This window comes from Aspergillus karnatakaensis (assembly GCF_047715665.1).
Source record: "Aspergillus karnatakaensis strain CBS 102800 unplaced genomic scaffold BJY04scaffold_8, whole genome shotgun sequence".
In the NCBI taxonomy this organism is placed as follows: Eukaryota; Fungi; Ascomycota; class Eurotiomycetes; order Eurotiales; family Aspergillaceae; genus Aspergillus; species Aspergillus karnatakaensis.
The window spans coordinates 315,993-336,019 of record NW_027395720.1 but is presented as its reverse complement, the minus strand read 5'-3'; the positions used below and the strand labels follow the sequence as shown (position 1 = coordinate 336,019).

Sequence of the window (20,027 nt, the reverse complement as noted above, 5' to 3'; positions counted from 1 at the left end):
TTTCCCCGAGTTTCCATAGGCCTGGGCGCATCGGGACGCTCGAGCCAGCATTCGTGCTTGCTGAGATTCGACTAGGATTGAGTCTGCATGCTTCATCCCACCTATGATAGCCCGGCATATCTATTGGGTGCGCCTACGAATCGTGTCAAAGTGCCCGGTTACTCTCACTTGGCCGGATCGGTTGTTGTCAGCCGACTCCAGAGTAGCTTTCCTGGCGGGTCCTCCCCCAACCCACCAGCCGACCCCAAGTCGTCTCCCCTCCTCGTCGGCCACTGTGGTCGCAGCCGAGAATCTAGCAGAAAGGAAAACAAAAGACGGCGGACACAGACTTCAATGCTCCGTTTGATACAATGGTAACGGTAGCCGCACCATGAAACGGAGTCGCCCTCACTTTGAAGCCAATGGCGAGGCGTCCTCGGGTTCGTCCCCTCAGGGCGCCCTCCCACATTCCGTCTCAGAGAATGACTCACGACAGAGCCCATTTCATGTCCCAAAAATATCGCGAAGGATACGTGCATGCACCGAGTGCAAACGACATAAAGTACGATGTGATATGAATGCAGGGGAGACGGTCTGCACTCGGTGCCGCCGAATGGGCCTGGATTGCGTAGTCAACAAAAGTCTCCAGACATTGCTGGATGATGAAGCAGAGTAATGGCTGCCCCGCATCAATGCACCCTGCAAGAAGAACGATCTTACTGACTGATGCTCTTGTTACACTGCAGATGGAAATCGACCATTGAACTCGCTATGGCCGATTTGCTTCGAAAAGCTCAATTACCAGAGTTGTCGTACTATCAGGCCTTTGGGAAATCAGTAGAGCCACCACCCAGAAAGAGGGGCCGCAAAGCATCCACTGTATCGATCGAAGATTCGCCTCCGAGTCGGAGCATCGATAAAACTACGTTACCTGATATCACAGGGCATCATGGCATTCAGCGATCCCCCACGACCCTCCAGCAACAGCAACAATATGTTATCGATCGGGAAGAGAATGGCGCAACATCTCTTGTCACAGCCCCGATGGGCAGTCTGTATGAAGTAACCCAGTTGAGTGATATTAGAGCTACTTCTCCAGAGCGACAACATGCGCATGACCTCGTGACGGATTTTGTCTCACGTGGAGCAATAGAGCTTCAAGAAGCGGAGGAATTATTTGATCACTTTGACCGTGTTCTCAACCGTTATCTATGGGATGGGATATTGCTAGTACACAAGGACCTCACATCCCTGCGAAACTCATCTTCCATGCTCTCTGCCGCCGTGTTCGCCGTGACGGCGCTCCATTTACCTGATAAGGAACGGACATTTGATACATGCTATACCGAATTTGCGAAGTTGGCTTCCGAGTCAATGTTAGACCGGCACCATACCTTAGATGATCTGCGAGCACTGTGTATAGGGGCATTCTGGCTTGCAGATGTGAGTTGGAAGCTATCAGGCTATGCAGTACGCATTGCAACAGAGCGCAATCTCCATCAAGCCTACCGGAAGGCTACTCTGGGCTCTCCAGAGCATAAGGAACAGGCTAGACTATGGTATCTTCTCTACGTAAGCATATGCGACCCTTTCTTGAAACATTATATCTAGCCCTGACTTACTCAGACTCTTGAACACCACTTCTCGATTGCCTACGGGCGTCCACCCATAATCCACGAAGACCACAGCATCACTAATCACCACACCTTTATACTTTCTCCGTCAGTGTCGCAGTCGGATCTCCGCCTACACAGTCAGGTTGATTTGTTCATCATACTAACCAGGATTTACCACGCCTTTGGCCCCGATGTTGATCTGGAGGTTCCTGAGAGTGAACTCTCTAAAATCGACGAATTTGATACTAATCTTGGGGAATGGAGAGCCGCATGGCTACCGCGCTTGGGTATGGCAGCTATCACCAACGTGCCCCAAGTATTCCTCTTACTAATACCTCATAAATGTAGCCGGAAGTCGGTATGTCGGTGCCTACCCTTACAAAGCTGTATACCTACACTATAATTTCTGCCGCTTACAGCTGAACTCGATCGCACTACGAACTTATCATTCCTCGAATTCGACGCGCCCCATGTCCGCTGAACGAAAAAGGCGCGCAAATCTGGCCATCGAATCTGCAACTGGAACGCTCATGGTGGTCTTAGACGAGCCAGATATCCAACGAGCTTTGGTTGGCGTTCCACTGTATCTCCACAGCATGATCACGTTTGCCGCTGTCTTCCTTTTGAAGATCGCCGCCAAAGGCTGTTCTAGCACCGTTCCTAGTAACCAAACTCAGCCAAACTCAATCGCATCGGCTGGTCTACATATCGACGTCTCTTATGTGCGTGCTCTGGTCGGTCGAATCATTGAGCTGATGGTGTCTTGCAGCAAGCGAGCTAGTGAGCGTCACCTTAGCCACCACATATCCCGTGGCTTGAAGAAAATGCTCACGGGGCTTGAGGAATGGGAGAAGAGAACTTGTGGGACTCAGCAAGCCGTTGGGCAAAGCTCTCATGACAGTTCTTCGATGTTCAAACCCGTAGTAATTCCTGGGGCTCAACCCTTAGGCGAGCGTGATACCATACTGAACCACCCACCTCCACTAATCGGTGTTGCTCCCTTATCCGCCGAGCGAGGGAATGGGTTCGAACCGGATGTGAAACACCAGAATGGCCTCTCTGAAGGCTCAGTCGACCCTATGATGGCGGATCTTTGGGGGTTTGATGAAGAATACTTTCCTACCGGCGTGTTCGACTTCCTTCAATCCCAAATGCCCGCATGATTCGTGACGCCCACCCCTATATCGTGCGGGTTCCTAGAAGTAGGAAGTGCAGCCTGAAAGACTCGTTCTAATGCATTCCAATGCCCTCCCGAGTGGGATAATATGCTCAAGAGCTTGTTAATCATCAACCCTGCGTTATATCTACCGCCTGATTATCAAACTCTGACAATCCTTGGGGGAGAGATGAGCGAGGATTGAGACGCTCCGAAAGCGAGTACCATCAATTCCGTCTGACGGCGTGACTGACGTGATCAAGCTCGGGTGGCTCTCTGAGAGGTCGTGTAGTTAACGCAATACGTAGTATATCCCAGTTCCATCAACAGGTTGTTGCTACGAATTGTTGTCGTTTTATAGTTTATATCTAATATAACGCCATACCCTAGGAGTTTGACTGTTCGATCCCGCTTGGCTTTCTTCGGGAGCTTGTAGCCACCGCAATAAGAAGAGGTATTATTATCAGAGTTCTCAAAGTTGGAGTAAATGGAGAAAACTGCGGCTTCGAATACCGATACCCGGTTGTTGGGCCCATACCTACCCGCACCTCCGCGGATAACTAGAATCCAGGAGACACTCCGCGGGATTCGGCATCCCTGAAGCATATAAGCCGACTCGAATAAGAGTCGTACCCTGATATCAATACCACCATATATCCATTCCAAGCTCTCACTGTTCGTCGCTCATAGATCGTCAGAGTGGCTGCCGAGGTTTGCGTAAGTCTCCCCCCCTTCCCCGCACTCTTTCTGCAATTTAACTTGCTCAAACTCCTCGATGAACATTACAACAGCTTAATTAATTCTTAATTGGCTCTTCAAGACATACTCTTAGAATTTTTCTCATTTTCGATACGATGAACCTATCGTCTCTATTCCGTACCGCTACACGTTCAGCCAGCCGGCTTAGCAAGGTTCCTGCAGCGTCTCGCACTGCCACCGTTCGCGGATATGCGACCACGTTCAACTGGGAAGACCCTCTCCTTGCGTCGGAACTGTACACGGAGGAAGAGCTGGCAATTCAAGAGACTGCAAGGCAATATTGCCAGGAGCGATTACAGCCACGCGTTTTAGGTACGTGATTTGAGTATAAGGCGACTTGTGTCGGAGCTTCACTGAAAGCGTTGCTAAATTGTTTTCTCATATGATAGATGCATACCGAAATGAGGATTATGACCGAAAGATTCTGGAAGAGATGGGTGAGCTTGGCCTCCTCGGCGCCAGCATTGAAGGATACGGCTGCGCGGGCGTGAGCACAGTTGCCTCTGGTTTGATCACAAAGGAAGTGGAGCGCGTGGACTCGGGATACCGATCAGGCATGTCTGTGCAGAGCTCGCTGGCCATGACTGCCATTCATGAGTTTGGTACGCAGGAGCTCAAGGACCGACTTCTTCCAGAGCTGGCGAAGGGCAGAATCGCAGGATGTTTTGGTCTTACTGAGCCGAATCATGGCTCTGACCCGGGATCAATGGAGACAATTGCGCGCGAACACCCCACAAAGAAGGGAGTGTACCTGCTCTCTGGCAGCAAGACTTGGATTACGAACTCTCCCATATCCGATGTTTTGATTGTCTGGGCCAAATTGGAAAGCACTGGCAAGATTCGAGGGTTCGCCGTGGAGCGCAGCAGGTGTCCGCCAGGAACGCTCGAGACTCCGGCCCTCAAGAACAAGTCTGCTTTACGCGCATCAATTACGGGTATGATTCAATTGGATGATTGCCCAGTTCCTGTGGAAAACATGTTCCCCGATGTCGAGGGCCTTGTTGGACCGTTCACTTGTTTAAATAGTGCACGTCTGGGTATTGCATTCGGCGCCATGGGTGCTCTTGAAGACTGCATTGACCGAGCTCGGACGTATGCCCTGGAGAGGAAACAATTCAAGGGTAACCCCCTGGCGAAGTACCAACTAATCCAGAAGAAACTGGCAGATGCTGTGACAGATGCTACATATGGTACCTTGGCTGCAACCCAGGTTGCTAGACTGAAGGATGCTGGGAAGTCCACGCCCGAAATGATCTCATTGATCAAAAGACAGAACTGTGATCGAGCGCTTGCTAACTCCCGGATGTGTGTATATCCCCAGCTCCACTTGGAACATTCAACTAACTGCATTGCACAGACTGCAGGAAGTGTTCGGTGGCAATGCGGCAAGCGACGAGTACCATATTGCTCGGCATGTTGCGAACCTATTCGTTGTACAAACATATGAAGGGCAAAGCGATATTCATGGTAAGCTGCGCCCTCCTTACCCGTTACTAGAGGCAGTACTGAGTTTGATATAGCATTGATACTGGGTCGTGCTATCACTGGTGTTCAAGCATTTGTTTGAAGGAGGGATACTGAGATAAATAATGGCCTTAGGGATTAAGAGCTACTAGCACATGTACTGTAACATAAAGCATTTCTTTTTCTTTTCTCTTTTTTCTCTCTAAAAGATTTGAAATGCTACAAATTCTTAAGTCAGATCCGTACATACGGTAGGTAGGGGGGCTGCGCCATATGAATTATTCGACCATGTGAACACGCGAGCATTCTCAGGCGACGGGAATATACTCTGTATTGATGAATTTCAACCCCCTTCCGGCAGGTCATTTCCGAGGTAAATAAGGCTCTAAAAGAGTCTAAACCGCCCAATGCTCAGGATCTGGTCAGGGCTGAAATCGATTTGACGGGAGTGGGATGTCGGGCGCCGGCCGGTATGGTCACCTTGCCGCCTTACCAAATCATTTTGAATCTTTTGATGGCTCAGCCTTGTCGGGTGGCGAAGCCCAAGGAGGCGGTTCGCCCCGAGAAGATATGTGTTAATCTAGTAGATTAATATACAATAATCATGATGATATTAACACGTTAACTAGATATGGCAAGGCTCTGCTCAGAACAACGAAAGGGTGCTGAGTTTGCAGGTGTCAGGTGGGCAGATGATGTGGCTGGTGTGGCTGACAGGCTGTACCAGAACGGTAATGAGGTGAGTGCCTCAGGCCTTCATAGCGTACTAATCTGCCTTCTTCCTTCTTCCGTTTCACTCCAGTCCTTCTCTCCCTCCTGCATCGCCCCTCCAGCGTAATCCTAATCTGTGAGTATTCTCCTCCAACGCTTCTTCTGCCTTGTCTCCTTCGCCTCTCTATTCTCCTCCTTCCTCTCCTCACCTCTCCTGGTTCTCCTATCCCTCTCTCTCTCTCTCTCTTCAACTCATCTCTTCGCACTATCCAGTGTCGCTAATCCCGCACTTCTTTGACTTCTGCAGATACAAGCCTTAATTTGATAACACCACTCATTCTTCAACCGTCGAGCGGCTGATTCAAGTTTCCTCCTCCCTCCCTTATCTTCTTCATATTCTGCAAAATGGCTCTCAAGAGAATTAACAAGGAACTCACTGACCTCGGCCGGTAAGTCATGGCCGCTGCCTTCCACCCCACCATTAGCGGGGGACGTCGGTACCCCCGCCAGAGATTTATCTTCAGCAGCCTCAACTTGCAAATCAGTACTGACGCAAACCTTGTGCTGCAGTGATCCCCCCTCTTCCTGCTCTGCCGGCCCTGCTGGAGAAGACTTGGTATGCCTTACAATCCACGTTTGGTCGTTTTGGCGGTCGCAATTATGGCGGGGCCGTTTCTGACGCAGATCCTTTCCCGCGGCGTTATCGATCGAAAGATAGGACTAACGTATAATTTTCTAAACCATGTAGTTTCACTGGCAAGCGACAATTATGGGTCCTGTAAGTCATACCTCTCTTCTGAACGGTGGCTGCGGCGGGGTCCGTTTCCTTGTCGGCAAAAGGACCCTGCGAGCATGCTTTTTTACCCGCTGTGAACCCATCGCTAATATGCTCTCGACAGGGTGACTCTCCATACTCTGGTGGCGTTTTCTTCTTGACGATTCACTTCCCTACCGACTACCCATTCAAGCCACCAAAGGTCAACTTCAACACCCGGATTTATCACCCCAACATCAACTCCAACGGCAGCATCTGTCTGGACATCCTCCGAGATCAATGGAGCCCAGCTCTGACAATCTCTAAAGGTACGGTGCCCATGCTCAGGCTGCGGTACCCGTAATTATTGACACTGTATGTAGTGCTGCTCTCGATCTGCTCGATGCTCACAGATCCCAACCCCGATGATCCATTGGTGCCCGAGATCGCCCATGTCTACAAGACCGACCGCCCTCGATACGAAGCAACCGCACGTGAATGGACCCGCAAATACGCTATTTGATCTCGCCCGTCAAGTCCCCACGGCCGCACTCGGTCTTCTCAATCGCTCTGTGTCGTCTCTCGCTTTGTGACAACATATAGGAAGCCTGGCGTACCGTGATCGTAGATCTCTTCGTTGTTTTATCCGCGGACCATTTGCGCGTTTTCTAATCTCTTGTTACTTTGTTTCGGGTTTCTCCTTTTGGCGGGAAATGTCATATCCAACGATCATTATGACCAACTCATGCATTCATGGCATTTTTGTTTTACTGAATGGAGTCGGACAATGTTATGTGATTCACAAGATTACCCAAGCATGATGATTTTTCCCTTGGGTTGGAGTCGCAGGGTTGTCGATGCGGTCGCACAGGCTTGCCAGTGCAGACTGGGAAGGAAGGAGGATAAGGACGCTGGTGACCGGGAAAGGAATTGTATCAAGTATTTAGCTTATCGAGACAAGACCAACTCAGCCAGTTGACGAACTTCTTTCTGTAAATTATGATCCAAACGTGCCGTGTAGTGACTGGGCCCTCTCGACACCAGGTTCAACTCTGACTACTGGCTGTTGCGTAAGCCTGACACACGAGTATCTGCTTTGCTTACTGTTGGTGTAAAATTCGCGATCTTGCACTTTATATATGTCCATATTCAAACAAATTCATGACTCAACAATATAAATATAGATGTCTTATGCATATATGTGCTGGTAAATGTTCTGTATCAATAGAAGACATGCCCGGGCCAGTCTTGTATGCAACATGCAACATGTGGGAATGATTTATGCAAGAGAAAAAGAACGAAAAGAGATGTAGCTGCATGAGATATGTTCATAAATAGAAAGAGAAATGAACAAGAAGAGGAAGAGGATTGGAATGAGAAAAAACGAACATTGTGGGAAGAAAGTTTATAGAAAAGGGACAAGCTGACCCTAGGAGGACAATATATATATGATGTGAGAAGCAGGAGGTTGACAGACTCAAGCAATCTGGCTCCCCCGGCGACTGGAACTCATCCTTGAGCCAGCCTTGGAGCCCCCGCCCGCGATACTCCCACTCGCCTTGACAGTGCGTTTCGAGGCATGACTCGAGACTTGAGAGACGCTATCACTCGGCTTGACAGGCTCATCGAATTTACTTGAGCGCCTGGAAGTATGAGATTTATGAGACTGATGAGAGTGGTGCGACCGATGGGAATGGGAATGCGAGGAGCGTCGAGACGATGCGTCCCCGACTTGGCTGATCGAATCGTCAGGCGTGACATGAGTATCAACATCGACGTCATCATCGTAACGAGGCGAGGACTTCGCTGCGCTACGGTAAGATGTGTATGAGGCTATCGAGCCCTCTGGAAGTGGGATCTGACGAGCTGTCCGGGTAGACGAGGCGGTGCTGTGGGCTTGGGACTTTGTGACGGAGTGATGGGAGCTATGGTGGGTGGAGTGGGTTTTGGAAGGTACCTTGGAAGGTGCCTTGATGGTCAAGGTTGAGTAGACGGAATTCTTCTCAGAAATGCGGGATTTCTCGCGGAAAGAGCTGATCAGGGTGCTCACGTCGCCAGGATACTGTTGGGAGTCGAGCTCGGGCGGGTATTCGATGGCCCGAATGGGAACCTCGCCTTGACTGTAGATACTACCCTCGGAGGCACGGCGACCTCCATCATCGTAGTACACGCTTCCCTTGGGGCCTCTGGCGCCAAACTCTGTGCCGTCGTAGACAGTGCTCGCCCAGGGGTTTTTTGATGTGACGCTCCGAGTAAGCGGAGGGCGGGAGTCGGCTTGGGAGTAGATGCTTCGAGGAGGAGGAGCTTCGATGGCTCGGTAGCCTTGGTAATCCTGGTATTGGGAGGGCGTTGGTGATGACTCTTGCGAGGGGATTTGACGGAAATCCTGGGGTATGTATTGTGGCGGCGAGGTAAGTGTTTTTTCAGGTTCTGAGTCGCTTTTCGACATGGCGTAGGCGAGTGCAGCGCCGGCAGCAGCTCCGATGAGAGTGCCAACGATGGTCTTAGCAGCTTTTCCATCGTCGCTCTTTTGCATTGTGGTATGATGGACGACGTAGGTCTGCGGTTGTGGGGGTGGGGGCGCTTGCTGGGATTCACGAGTCGAGATGACTGAGCTACCGCGCTCTGAAGGAGCTGCCCGCTCCACGGCTGTGACGGCTTTAGAAGCATACGACCTAGTACTCGTCTTCACAGTGCTAGCCTTCGAAACGACAGAACCGTTCTCGAGGAGACCAACAGGAGCCGCCCTGCTAACCACTGATCTGGCAACGGTGCTACCAGCACTGCTCTTCACATCCGAGTCGGGGCGATACACGGCTTCAATGCTGTTACCATCCATATCCATCACAGCTGCGCTAAAGTACCCTGATTGCGAATCGCGGCACTTTGGCTCTCCATGGAGTTTCCCCCCTGCCTTTAGCGCGCAGATAAAAAACGAGTGTACAGCATCTTTTGAGGGCGCGGGGAATGCAACATGCGCCGAACCGGCAGGGAAGCTATAGTACAGTTAGACGAATGGCTAGAGCCAGAGTAACGCACGTATCCTCACTCACCCTGGCTTTTGCTCCGTGATCCAGAAGTCCGCAGGCTCGTTGGAGTTCTGACCAAAACCAATATAGTCATCGTGACGGCCAATGAACTTATATCCCAGAGGCTGTAGGCAGGAGAGGAAGAACGATGTGGAGGTAGGGAGATGCGAGACCGTTAAGGTTAAATGAGAGAGAGGCATGTTGTCGGTAAATAATCTCGCTGAATAGAGATCACAGCGAGATAATAAACACTGGGGTTTCCAACTTAAAAGATAGCAGTAAGATGTAGGGAAAAGGATTTGAGCAAGTGTTCAAACGCAGTGGTTGTCCTTCTTGATTCCGAGACACGACCAAGTATAACAGACGAAGCGGGCGAAAACGGAGTAGATCGAGAAGTTGACCGAGAAAGCAGGATGTCAGGGGGTAAAAAGGATGTGATAAAGCTGCTACCTCTTGGGGTTATTTCATGGTATGCCAGCTGCTGTCCAACCAGGAGGTGTCAGGACGATAGTCTCTTAACCATTGTTAGAGAGAGGAAAGAGCCTTGATATTGCGGGCAGGAGTGCATGGTCCGTAAGAGCCCGGCTATGCAGGCGGTCACTGGAAACGACAAGCTCCTATCGGATATCAAGAAACAAGGAGACCCACGATGCTACTGTCGGTGAAGCTAGCCACGAGGGGGTCGAACAGCATTAGAATCACAGCCAGGTCATCGTGGAGAAGCCTGATGGAGGTCCTGTAGGTGGCCCTGTTGATTAGGAAAAGAGTGGATACCGTGCAGGTTTAAAGCCAAGCGACATCAATAAAGTCAAGTTGGTGAGGCAAGCGATCAGGAGCAAGGTGGTAGACAAGGATTGGACAGCAAACGAGTCTGACGGTGGAGGCTGGCCGGGCCTAAAGCGTGACATTGAACTGCAGCGTTCATCCGTACATTATTATTGCTGAGGAGTAACCTTGTTGTCGCTCACAAGATGATGGGACAGACTCCGACAAGAGTCCTGAGCAGCCTATCGCCCACCTCGGAGAAGGCAGACTAGAGGTCTTAATGGAGACTGTGCTGGTCACAGGCGCCAATCATGATGGGACAGCGAATGAAAGAAAAGAAACGGTCGTAGAGAAGGGCCCCTCAATAATAATCATGTCGTTGCATCTTCTGCTGATGGCCTGTTTCGTTCCTGCTTTGGGCACTTTTGCTGCTGCTAGTCGCCGCTGGTGCTCTTTGACCGCTCGCTCATACCCACTCTCTTACTCTTGACTCACGAGTGGAAGTCCCTTTGAACAGTTTCAGGCGTCATCACTCATCAACCGCAATCTCCAGCTGCACGAGACTATTTTGGGATCCCTGTTGTAACTCGGAAGCCGCAAGCTGATGGCACTGACAGTTGGTTAGCCCGCGGCCATGGCCGGCGATCAACGACGCTATGATGGTAATCATTTAGTTGTACGGGTTGACGAGAAGAACGGACCCTTTTGGGGCCTAATTGAACTCTGACGCGGGAGATCCACAAACCCATGGAGCACGCGATGTCTGCTTGCCACGTCGATTGAGGGAGGAAACACCGTCCTTGGCTATTTTTTGCCTCCCCAAGGTCGGTTGACCGTTGAAGATGAGTGAGTCATATCAAATGGCAGGATTACTGCGAGAGGAAGACAAAAAGAATGAAAGACGAAAAAGGGATGAGCATAAGGTCTTGCAACAACCTCAGGCAGCAAGAGGCCCAAGCTTCTCTACGGTGGACCTAGGACAGAGTTGTAGAATATACATGTTATGTAGGAACAATTTAACCAAAGTGAGCCAGGAGATGTGGCTGGTATTTATCTATTGACCGATATGTCCACTCTGGATCGTCTAGAGATAATTATTACTTATACATATATGTAGACGCACGCCAAACTAGAAGGTAAAAAAGCCCCCGTGCCGCTGTTTAGTCTTGTTTTATATGGCAAGGCTTTTCGGAGCTGGCCGAGCCTAGAAGTATGAAGCACTGGAGAGGGCAATATGCGCTCTGGTATAGCTTAAGAAGCGGCCAAAGACGCTTCTCGCCTGGACGCTGATCCGACCAAGCTCTTTGTCGTCTGCAGACAGATGGACAACGAAAGAGTGCGCGCGCCACGAAGGTACCGAGTTCTGGAATCTTGTGCGGTTGCCACATGGATTGGTAACACTCCTGCTACATCGCCAAAAGGTATCGACAAGTCCAAAAGCACAGCTGGCGAGTGCCCCACAGGTACAGAAAGAGCGCCACGGGATCAAAAAGCCACATCCAAGAATCAGCATTTGTCATGCTTCCCGTGGTGCCACTGGTGGTGTGATCGCAAGGAAATTCGTCACATCGTCAACTTGGAACTATGTCCAAGGAGGGAGAAACCCAGCTTAACGAGGGCCTTCAAAGAATATCCCAGACTTCCTCCGCTGCGTGGCAGAACTTGCTGCAGGCGACACTAGCACTCAGACTGTAATTGCTGATACTGATAGCATCATCCTTGAACGAATCCGCAAAATCATCTTGGCCCTTCGCCATAGCGCCGACAAAGATACAAATGCTTTCCTTGGGACCGAGGGACTCGATATAGTCCTTAACTCTCACGACTGGAGCCTCGTAACTCAGTGTTACCTTGCGGCAGTTAGGTGGGAGGTGGTCGGTAATTGGATTCTTGATGACCTTCAGTAGTTTTTCTTGCGAGTTTGTTGAACGTATGGAGAGTCGATGCAGAAGCTGAACCATAAGACCGGCGAAACGCTTGAATGTTCGAGGAATGCGAACAGCAGGATTCACTTCAATCAAAACCCCCTTGGCGGTATGAATGAAGATTTGTAGCTTGCCAGCTTTGTTGACGGGCGAGTCAAGGAGGGTAAGAAGACACTACAGCAATCGAAGAGGATCAGCGGGCTGCTGTTATTTGAGATTGACTTCATTCGACCGCACTCTTACCTGGTGGGTAATGTCCGGACGGGCTTCACTGATGTCTCGGTTCATCTTGCGCATAACGCCAATATGCTCATCGCTGTTGAGCAATGAGTACTTTTCGTCCCGAGCCGTACCATTGCGTCCACCATGGGAAGCCCTAAACGTCTCCAAACTGGCATGGGAAAGCACCACGATTAAACGCTTGGTCTCCTTGTCGTTTGCCGTGATAGGCACATGCTGTTCGGCAACAAGCTGAGGTAGTTCGGGAGGAGGGCAAGACTGCGTCCCTAAGCGTTCCGGCACGTCAGTAATCATTGCGGGTCAAAGATTTTCAGGTCAGACGAGGGGGGGTTTGTTGAGTGGTAAGAATGGCGAAGGGCTAGGTGGAGAGAGAAAAGCCACAGCAAAATATATGCCCGGGTTGAATTATAGCAAATAGTTTAGGAAAACATAAGCCGTGGAGATGAGATAATGGGAAGAAGCTCGAGGAGGAGAGGTCGGAAATGGTAGGGCCAGAAGGCGGCAGAAATGAGGGGAAATTTTCAACGGTGAGGAAGAACAGCCAGTGCACGCAAGAAGAGCAAGTTTCATTGGGCAATTGGCACATACTGGCACGCTTTCTTTTTCCTGCGCTCTGGGCAGACTCTGACATTGTGAATGCTCGGTTTGTTGGATAGTTGCGAGTCAGCGAGAGAAAGAGAGAGAAAGAGAGGTAGCGATTGAGAAGGTAGATGCTACCGTAATAGGTGCAGGCGCAGGTGAGGGAAAAAAAAAGAGGCCAAAAGCTGAGGCTTGGTTGGAGGTGATAGAGTATAACTATGCAGCAGAGGAAAGAACTCCTGCAACAATCTAACAGAGAGAGCTGAGAAGACTTCTTCCAGAGAGGTTGAAAGGGCCAGAATATGAGTCTCCAAGAATGTTGATGAGAAAGAATTGTTGTGAACTTTTGAAGGCGGTACCGTCGAAATTGACGCTGCAAAGGTTTTCGGGTGGAATTTAGATTGCCAGCCAGCCCCCACGAGACCCTCAGTCCCAGGGTACAAAGCAACAATATAGAATAATAATCATCAAATAACCGACGTTGTGGTGATCGTGACTCGGTGCTCTGGTCTCTATATTTATTCTTGTTGTAAGATCGTGTACTCGGGTCCTTTGCGGAGACTTTTTTGTCCCGGCTACCGTTGCGTATTCCATCGTATCCAGCAGCTGTCAACAGACCAACTACCTTGTCTGGAACTGACAGAACTGTCAACTCAGCTTCAGCCTTCGGCACACTGTTAGCCATGGTCGAAATAACCCACCGAAAGTCTTGGACCGGTAGGTAACCCCCCCTGATTGCCTGTCTACCTAGGTATAATCTCCGATCAGCACTACCGAGTAGTATATGTGGTCAGACACTTTTATCATTGGCCGTCGACTCGGCCGCGTCGCTCCTCGAGTCTAATTTCTTCAAGCGTCGAAAGAGAAGCACTGATATACTTCCGTCGCTGCAAGTTATCTCCCCCCCCTGTATTATTGCAACGAGCATCAGGATCCGGAGTTTAACTTTACTCACCATGATGGACAAGGGTTGACGCTATGTCTCTTAGAGCCATTGCGCACCCGAAGGATTGCGGCCGTTGGCTTAGGGAGAGTCATGCCTTGCTTGGCCGTGTCTCTTCGCTTGGGTCGATTCAGGCTCACATACCTGAACACAGGCCAACTCTGTATACCTATTTTCAAACCCAAGGACTGCTGTCACGAAGAATCTCGGTGACTCTGCTTGTGGTGAAAGCCATCTTACTCAGACCAAGATTGAGACCGAAGTTTCGTTTGTCGACTGTGTTGTATGGCCCCCAATCCCAGACGGAAAATCATGCTCAGCCATTCCGAGAGGTTCATACATACATCTGGACACCTGGGCATCAAGTTCATGGTTGCATGTGGCTCTCAGCACCGCGTCACCAAGTGCCGATGAGGACATATAACAAGGGCGGGCTCCCACAAGATGATTTATGTGTGCGACATGGGATGATGCACAGATTTGACTGCCCCAGCCACTGAGGGCCTTTGAGCTCTGCATGGATTGTCACACCCGGTGGCGGTTAAGCTTGATTCTGATCGCCAGCAACGCTGTTTCATCCGCCGTGCACAATCATGGGGCCTGGTATCTGCCTCAAACCATCATTGCTAACTCGACCGTTGTAGTGAGACCTCAAGAGGGGGCCAAATCAGCTGCAATTCGGATTCGCATTGTTCTTGATTGCGACTTCAGAGCTCGCGGTGGAGGGGAAGGTAAGACTGCTTTCTGCATAAAGCCCGCAGCATGCGGCAGGAATGTACTCCGAATTTATGATAGGTACACATTTGTCGATCATCTGGTGTTTGAGAAGCAAGCCCTCTCTTTACATAGCTCAACAGGTTGATTGCACATGCCACAGACTCACAGAGCTCTTCCCAACTCCAACTCCAGCTCCAAGTGCTACGGTGGGGTTTTCTGATCCGACGCCCTTCCGAACACCATGGATGAGGGTGCTTGCATGGATTGGCGATGTATCCGTAGTCGGATCCACGAGCTCCAAAAAAGCAAGAATGATGGGGATCAGGGATGTCTCATGGAATAATGGCTTGCCTAACCAACAGTAAGGAATGCTGGGGATGGCTGGAGTTTCACTCAGTGTATGCAGCTGGAGGAGCCTCCGAAAGAAAGACTGGATTCTTCGAGGTGGTTGGTCTTTAAGAAGAGATAGCCCATGCTCCGTATTCTACTACCTAACATTAAACGGCGTCTCCTCACCTCAAGGCATTCCAGAACACATCTGAAGCCGCGCCAACTTATGCCCATTGCCCAGGGCGTGGGTTGGACAAGTTCGTGTTGACCCCCACCGGCTACTCAAGAGTCAGACACAGAGTCAAGGAGAGTGATCACAAGTCGCAGGTCACGGTTGCAGGAGAGCTCTGAGAATGAGATAGCCCTTGCTGTTCGGGGTAGATCAGTGAGGATCGTGGCGACAGCTCAGGCTTACTCTGGAGTACAGACCCCATAAGGCATCATCCATCGTCAGGGTTCCGCAAGGGTTGGACCAACCAGTGCAAGAGAATAAATAATAAATAAGATTAACAGCAGGAAATAACTGCCACCTCAGCCTAGCAAGTGACAGTAGTGTATTGCAACGATCCAGTCATACCAGGCCGTTGGAGATACATACTTTATGCAGGTAGGAGCGAGGGCGATGGTTGGTTGCTCATGATTTCAGGAGGCGAAGTCGGGAAGTTCTGGGAGTTCTCCAGGCTTGGGGGGTTGTCGATAATAATCAAAAGGAGTTCCACAGGATTACTCTTGCCTGTCAACGGCAGCCTAGCTTGTGATCTTATATCTAACGGCTGTGTTGCCTCTGATTCTCTCTGACTTGCTTCAAGTTCCAACGCCTTCCCCCCAGCTCTGGATCAATATTGCCTACTCCGGCGTAGTTTGTTTCCCACGCGTTTTGACACGACGATCATTACCGTACCGAAGCCTTCCGCCCCTGCAAAATAATCATCATCAATCACGCCGCCGTCATCAGCTCACAACGAACTCCCTCCCCATCATATCATACCTAGTTCAGTCCATTCCTGCTCTCGGTGTCCATGACTGCCTTCACTTTCTCATGATTTGATTGATTCCCCCTGGGAAAAGAAAATTCAAGGGAGATGCCGTGGACTGTAACAAACTCATTCAAGCGGTACGCCATACCTCCGTCATGGGCCCTCACTCTTCTCACTACCTACGGTGTCTCCTACTAACTCTTCCGCAGAGGACTCATGATGAAAACATACGGCCGCTCCTCATGGCGCGTCTACGATGATGATCAACAGCCAGCAGCCAAGAAACGACGCGTTCTATCCGACAGCGAGCCGGACGCGGCAGAGAAAAGCATAGAGTATGCGATTCGCGAGTCTACTGCTAACGTGCGATCGAGTCCATCACGTCGAAACTCGCTGGCCCTCTCGGATGGCTCACAGGACACCGATCTCTCGACGCCTCCTTCCTCCCCTCCGCCACCGCGTTTGACCCCTCCGCCGCAAAACACTCGCAAACCGACCTTTTCCTTTCTCAAACGCAAACACTCCGCCACAAAGGATGGGGCGAATGGATCCCCGCTGTCTGAGGTCAACTCCAACAGCGTGCGGGCATCGCTCGACCCTCCAAAAAAAAAAGCAGCAACTCCGACTACTCAGCAGCCATCGCTGAAGCAGATGCAAATTGACCTGGGCCATGATGTACGCAAAACGTGCGGAACTTGTGGGATGGAATACGTGCCTTCAAACGCGGAGGATGCGTTGCTTCACAAGAAATTTCACGACATGAATTCGACAGGCGTCGATCTCGGCAAGGCGTTTATGAGGGCAAACGCGTCACGGTGGGTCTATGAGGCGACACGCTTCGATGAAGGATACGTTGTGATCATCGATCGAAAATCATCTCCGACCGCGAAGAACCAGGCCAAGAAAGTCTTAGAGGTCATTAGTAAGGAGCTCTCGTCCCCAGTGATTGAGGACGAGATTTTATGGAGCCAGACGGAGCCACCGAAGCACCTGCGCAAGAATGGCGCGTCGGATAAGGTAGATCGTTACAAGGTGTTTTTGCATATGAAGGACAGTCGATGTGTCGGAGCGTGTCTGACAGAGCGTATCTGGGAGTCGCATGCGGTAGACAAGGCATCGGTGCCGGCAACAGGTGCGGACTCCGCTGTCACTATCCGTGATGAGACTCATCCTGCGATTGTGGGCATATCACGCATCTGGACGTCCGGCTCATCGCGGCGTAAAGGTATTGCAATGGACCTGCTGGACTGCGTCGTGAGCAACTTTATCTATGGCATGGAGATACACAAAGAACAGGTCGCGTTCAGCCAGCCGACCAACAGCGGCAAGAATCTCGCTCAGGCATTCTTCGGGTCTGAGAACGAATGGCATGTTTACAAGGAAAGCTAAATGGTCTCGCATACGATTCATGTTTGACAGATCTCGGCGTGGTTGCTATTGAAGGGGAGCGATCACAACCGAATCATTCGTCTCACTTTCACACCCATCCTTCCTGTTTTTCTTTTGTTCCTACTACTACATACACGGCGAGCTGATACCCATCATTTTCGGGCATTGAGCCTCGGAAGAGGCATGTGAGGAGCATTTATCCTGTGGTCTTTGTATTCTGTGGTGTTTTGGATTCGGGGGACCTCTGGGGGATATTTTCATTCTTGGTTATTCTTCTATGTATCATATACTTGCCCATCAATTAGCTTTTCAGGGACAAATTCACTTTAGCGCAATGACAAGCAGATTGCAGACTCGAGCAAGACAGTTAGCTATTCTTATTTATGCAGCAGACAGTCGGCATTGCTCTTTCCGGAAGCCGTCAGCAACGCCTTTTGTTGACCCTGGAGCTAAGCTATCAATCATCGTCCACCCCTCCTCTTCCCCCTCGTTTCCTTCGCGCTCGCCAGTGTCGTCTCCCTTGCTCCCATGATCGGTGCCGTCACGTCTCTCTGCGATGTCTGGATCAAATCCTTTCCGCCCTAAACAGTCAGAAAGTGAGCGCCTCTCTTTCCGCCGCTTCCGAGTCGCCAGCGCTTGAGGTTGGAAGACCACCGTGGGACAGGCTGACCATTGCAGATTCTACAGCTCAGCATCGCTCCTCCCGGATAGCCTCATCTTCTTCGTCGTTCGCTCCCGATCCCATCTTTCTCGGCCAGTCACCGACCGCTACGGTCGCAGCAGCTCAACCGAACACCCCCTCGTCAAGTGCTAGTGCAGGCACCACCCCGCCCCCTCCCAACAATGCGCCCGATCTGGACGACTCCGTGACTACGGATGATCAATCTACGACAGATCCTTTCGATGAGGATTCCGATGCAAGCGGCGATGAAGCCAAACCCTCTCAATCCTCGGTCGAAGCCCCGACGACAGCATCTCCGGATGATCTACGTCGTTTCCAAGCACCTATCCGCACTACTCCACCGCCTGCGTCCTCAACACGACCATCAACCACAAGTGTTTCTTTCACGGGCCAAACGCCAGAACCTGGTACAAATGAGGATGCCGGACAAGGCACAAAGCCATTGGAAAGTGAAGCAGCTGCCACCTCATTGGTATCAAGCAAGATTGATTCGCTAGAAACTGATGGTGACAGCACCGATGGTGATACCCAGTCATATACTCGTATCAAAACATCAGTTAGGCCAGTTTCGTTAGGGCCAGGCATAGACCCAAGAGTTCTTGCTAGTCGACCGGGAAATAGGGATAAGGTGCCACCGCCCCCACCGAAAAGTCACCATGGCAGATTGATCAGCCCAGATCTGAGCATAACGCCGCCTGCACCCCCAACTCCTGGCAGAGCTGTAAATCGCGTGTCATTTCACGGCTCTTCTCCAGGTGCGTTAGGATCACCGCGAGTACTGCAAGCGGATCCAGATTATTTTGGAGTATCGGCAAACCAATCTGTGCCGGCCGATACTCTTCGGCGCAGTCAATCCCAGAATAAACGACCCCCCACGCCCCCAATGAGCCGACGGCATAGCCAAATGAGACGCTCAAAATCTACATTCTCCAAACAGGCATCTTCTCAGCTAGCGGCACTTCCCGCTGTGGGCGTGGCCACCACATCGACACCTTCGAGTCCGGGTTCACGGTCACAAACCCCATCGTTGCGGAGCAGGGATTCCAGAAACAACTCAATCGTCTCTGAAGAAGTAAGCTCGACCTTTACATCACGGTCAGAGAATATAGCGCCGGCGCCTTCAACACAATCGGAGGTATCAGGGTTGGGGATCCAGTCAGCTCCCCGAACAACCTCCAAGCGAGCATCAGTGATAAACCAACTACCGCCTCCACCGCCTCCACGCCGCAGCCGGGGAAGCAACCAGAGCAACGACAGTAACCGTCCAGCTAGTATTCCATCAGAGCAGCGCGTAGGAGGAGCTGAGCACTACGTCTCGAACCCCTCCAACGCAACCGATATCCTAGCGGATTTGTCTCGCCTACAGAAAGAGGTCGACGATTTACGAGGACACTACGAGACACGGAGGTCCCAGTAGACCATGAATTTTCCTGATATAGCTTGCCTTGCGGCGTGTTATCGAGTGTGTACGTTTGAATAGGGACATACCTGTTATATATGTTGTACGGGATGATTAAGATTATGAATGATTATGATCAGTATAGCCTTGTTCATGACTCTTGCTTTAGTTTTATTCTTAATGCTGGCAACGGCGCTTTGTTGTGCTCCTGTATATAAGGGTATATGTACGCCTATTGACGTTATGCTTGAACCTGGAACTTGGCTCACTAAGCCAATACCCAGACCTGAACATGCTAGAGGATATAAATGCGTGATGCATACTTATATTTGAGCGAGAAGGGTATGCTTCTAAGCAGCAAAGGTACATACTATCAGATTGACTTTGAATAGTTATCCATCGTATATGCCGTCCAAGGGGGCTCGGGCTCCCCGTGCTTGCTATATTTGGATGGACCGAGCCCTGCAATGCTTTAGTCGCCCGCCATCAGGTTTGTTCGGCACTACTGGATAGGCAAGCGCCTGCCGCGCGAAGGAGATGGAATGCAGGAGAATTGCGGATCACGGGGAGATGGTTCGTGCACTGCGCTGAGGCTCCCCAAGAGCTATGACCA

The 20,027-nt window shown here is 50.7% G+C and overlaps 7 protein-coding genes across 7 annotated transcripts; 5 read left to right on the top strand and 2 right to left on the bottom strand.

The window, feature by feature from the left end:
- Window positions 1-47: 47 nt before the first annotated feature.
- On the top strand, window positions 48-3,360 carry BJY04DRAFT_181101 (uncharacterized protein). Its single transcript, XM_073710162.1, has 4 exons — window positions 48-651; window positions 726-1,551; window positions 1,606-1,882; window positions 1,944-3,360. The coding sequence occupies exons 1-4, from the start codon at window positions 371-373 to the stop codon at window positions 2,756-2,758; spliced, it is 2,199 nt and encodes a 732-aa protein (XP_073574808.1). The 5' UTR covers window positions 48-370; the 3' UTR covers window positions 2,759-3,360.
- Window positions 3,361-5,578, top strand: BJY04DRAFT_181092 (acyl-CoA dehydrogenase). Its single transcript, XM_073710161.1, has 4 exons — window positions 3,361-3,822; window positions 3,900-4,815; window positions 4,868-4,977; window positions 5,031-5,578. The coding sequence occupies exons 1-4, from the start codon at window positions 3,606-3,608 to the stop codon at window positions 5,075-5,077; spliced, it is 1,290 nt and encodes a 429-aa protein (XP_073574807.1). The 5' UTR covers window positions 3,361-3,605; the 3' UTR covers window positions 5,078-5,578.
- A 575-nt stretch (window positions 5,579-6,153) lies between these two features.
- Window positions 6,154-7,073, top strand: BJY04DRAFT_156440 (putative ubiquitin conjugating enzyme (UbcD)). Its single transcript, XM_073708971.1, has 4 exons — window positions 6,154-6,301; window positions 6,434-6,463; window positions 6,585-6,717; window positions 6,823-7,073. Exons 2-4 carry the CDS (start codon window positions 6,455-6,457, stop codon window positions 6,960-6,962), a joined length of 282 nt encoding a protein of 93 aa, XP_073574806.1. The 5' UTR covers window positions 6,154-6,301; window positions 6,434-6,454; the 3' UTR covers window positions 6,963-7,073.
- Window positions 7,074-7,667: 594 nt separating this feature from the next.
- BJY04DRAFT_156576 (VOC family protein) lies at window positions 7,668-10,090 on the bottom strand. Its single transcript, XM_073708972.1, has 2 exons — window positions 9,493-10,090; window positions 7,668-9,435 (listed from the first exon to the last, which is right to left on the bottom strand). Exons 1-2 carry the CDS (start codon window positions 9,666-9,668, stop codon window positions 7,917-7,919), a joined length of 1,695 nt encoding a protein of 564 aa, XP_073574805.1. The 5' UTR covers window positions 9,669-10,090; the 3' UTR covers window positions 7,668-7,916.
- A 1,648-nt stretch (window positions 10,091-11,738) lies between these two features.
- BJY04DRAFT_156590 (18S rRNA pseudouridine methyltransferase) lies at window positions 11,739-13,456 on the bottom strand. The gene is made up of 3 exons (XM_073708973.1): window positions 12,987-13,456; window positions 12,402-12,664; window positions 11,739-12,332 (listed from the first exon to the last, which is right to left on the bottom strand). Exons 1-3 carry the CDS (start codon window positions 13,027-13,029, stop codon window positions 11,856-11,858), a joined length of 783 nt encoding a protein of 260 aa, XP_073574804.1. The 5' UTR covers window positions 13,030-13,456; the 3' UTR covers window positions 11,739-11,855.
- Window positions 13,457-15,977: 2,521 nt separating this feature from the next.
- On the top strand, window positions 15,978-17,793 carry BJY04DRAFT_181065 (ESCO family N-acetyltransferase). Its single transcript, XM_073710160.1, has 2 exons — window positions 15,978-16,081; window positions 16,154-17,793. Exons 1-2 carry the CDS (start codon window positions 16,050-16,052, stop codon window positions 17,331-17,333), a joined length of 1,212 nt encoding a protein of 403 aa, XP_073574803.1. The 5' UTR covers window positions 15,978-16,049; the 3' UTR covers window positions 17,334-17,793.
- On the top strand, window positions 17,771-19,602 carry BJY04DRAFT_181064 (uncharacterized protein). Its single transcript, XM_073710159.1, has 2 exons — window positions 17,771-17,929; window positions 18,012-19,602. Exons 1-2 carry the CDS (start codon window positions 17,890-17,892, stop codon window positions 19,430-19,432), a joined length of 1,461 nt encoding a protein of 486 aa, XP_073574802.1. The 5' UTR covers window positions 17,771-17,889; the 3' UTR covers window positions 19,433-19,602.
- The last annotated feature ends 425 nt before the right edge of the window (window positions 19,603-20,027 follow it).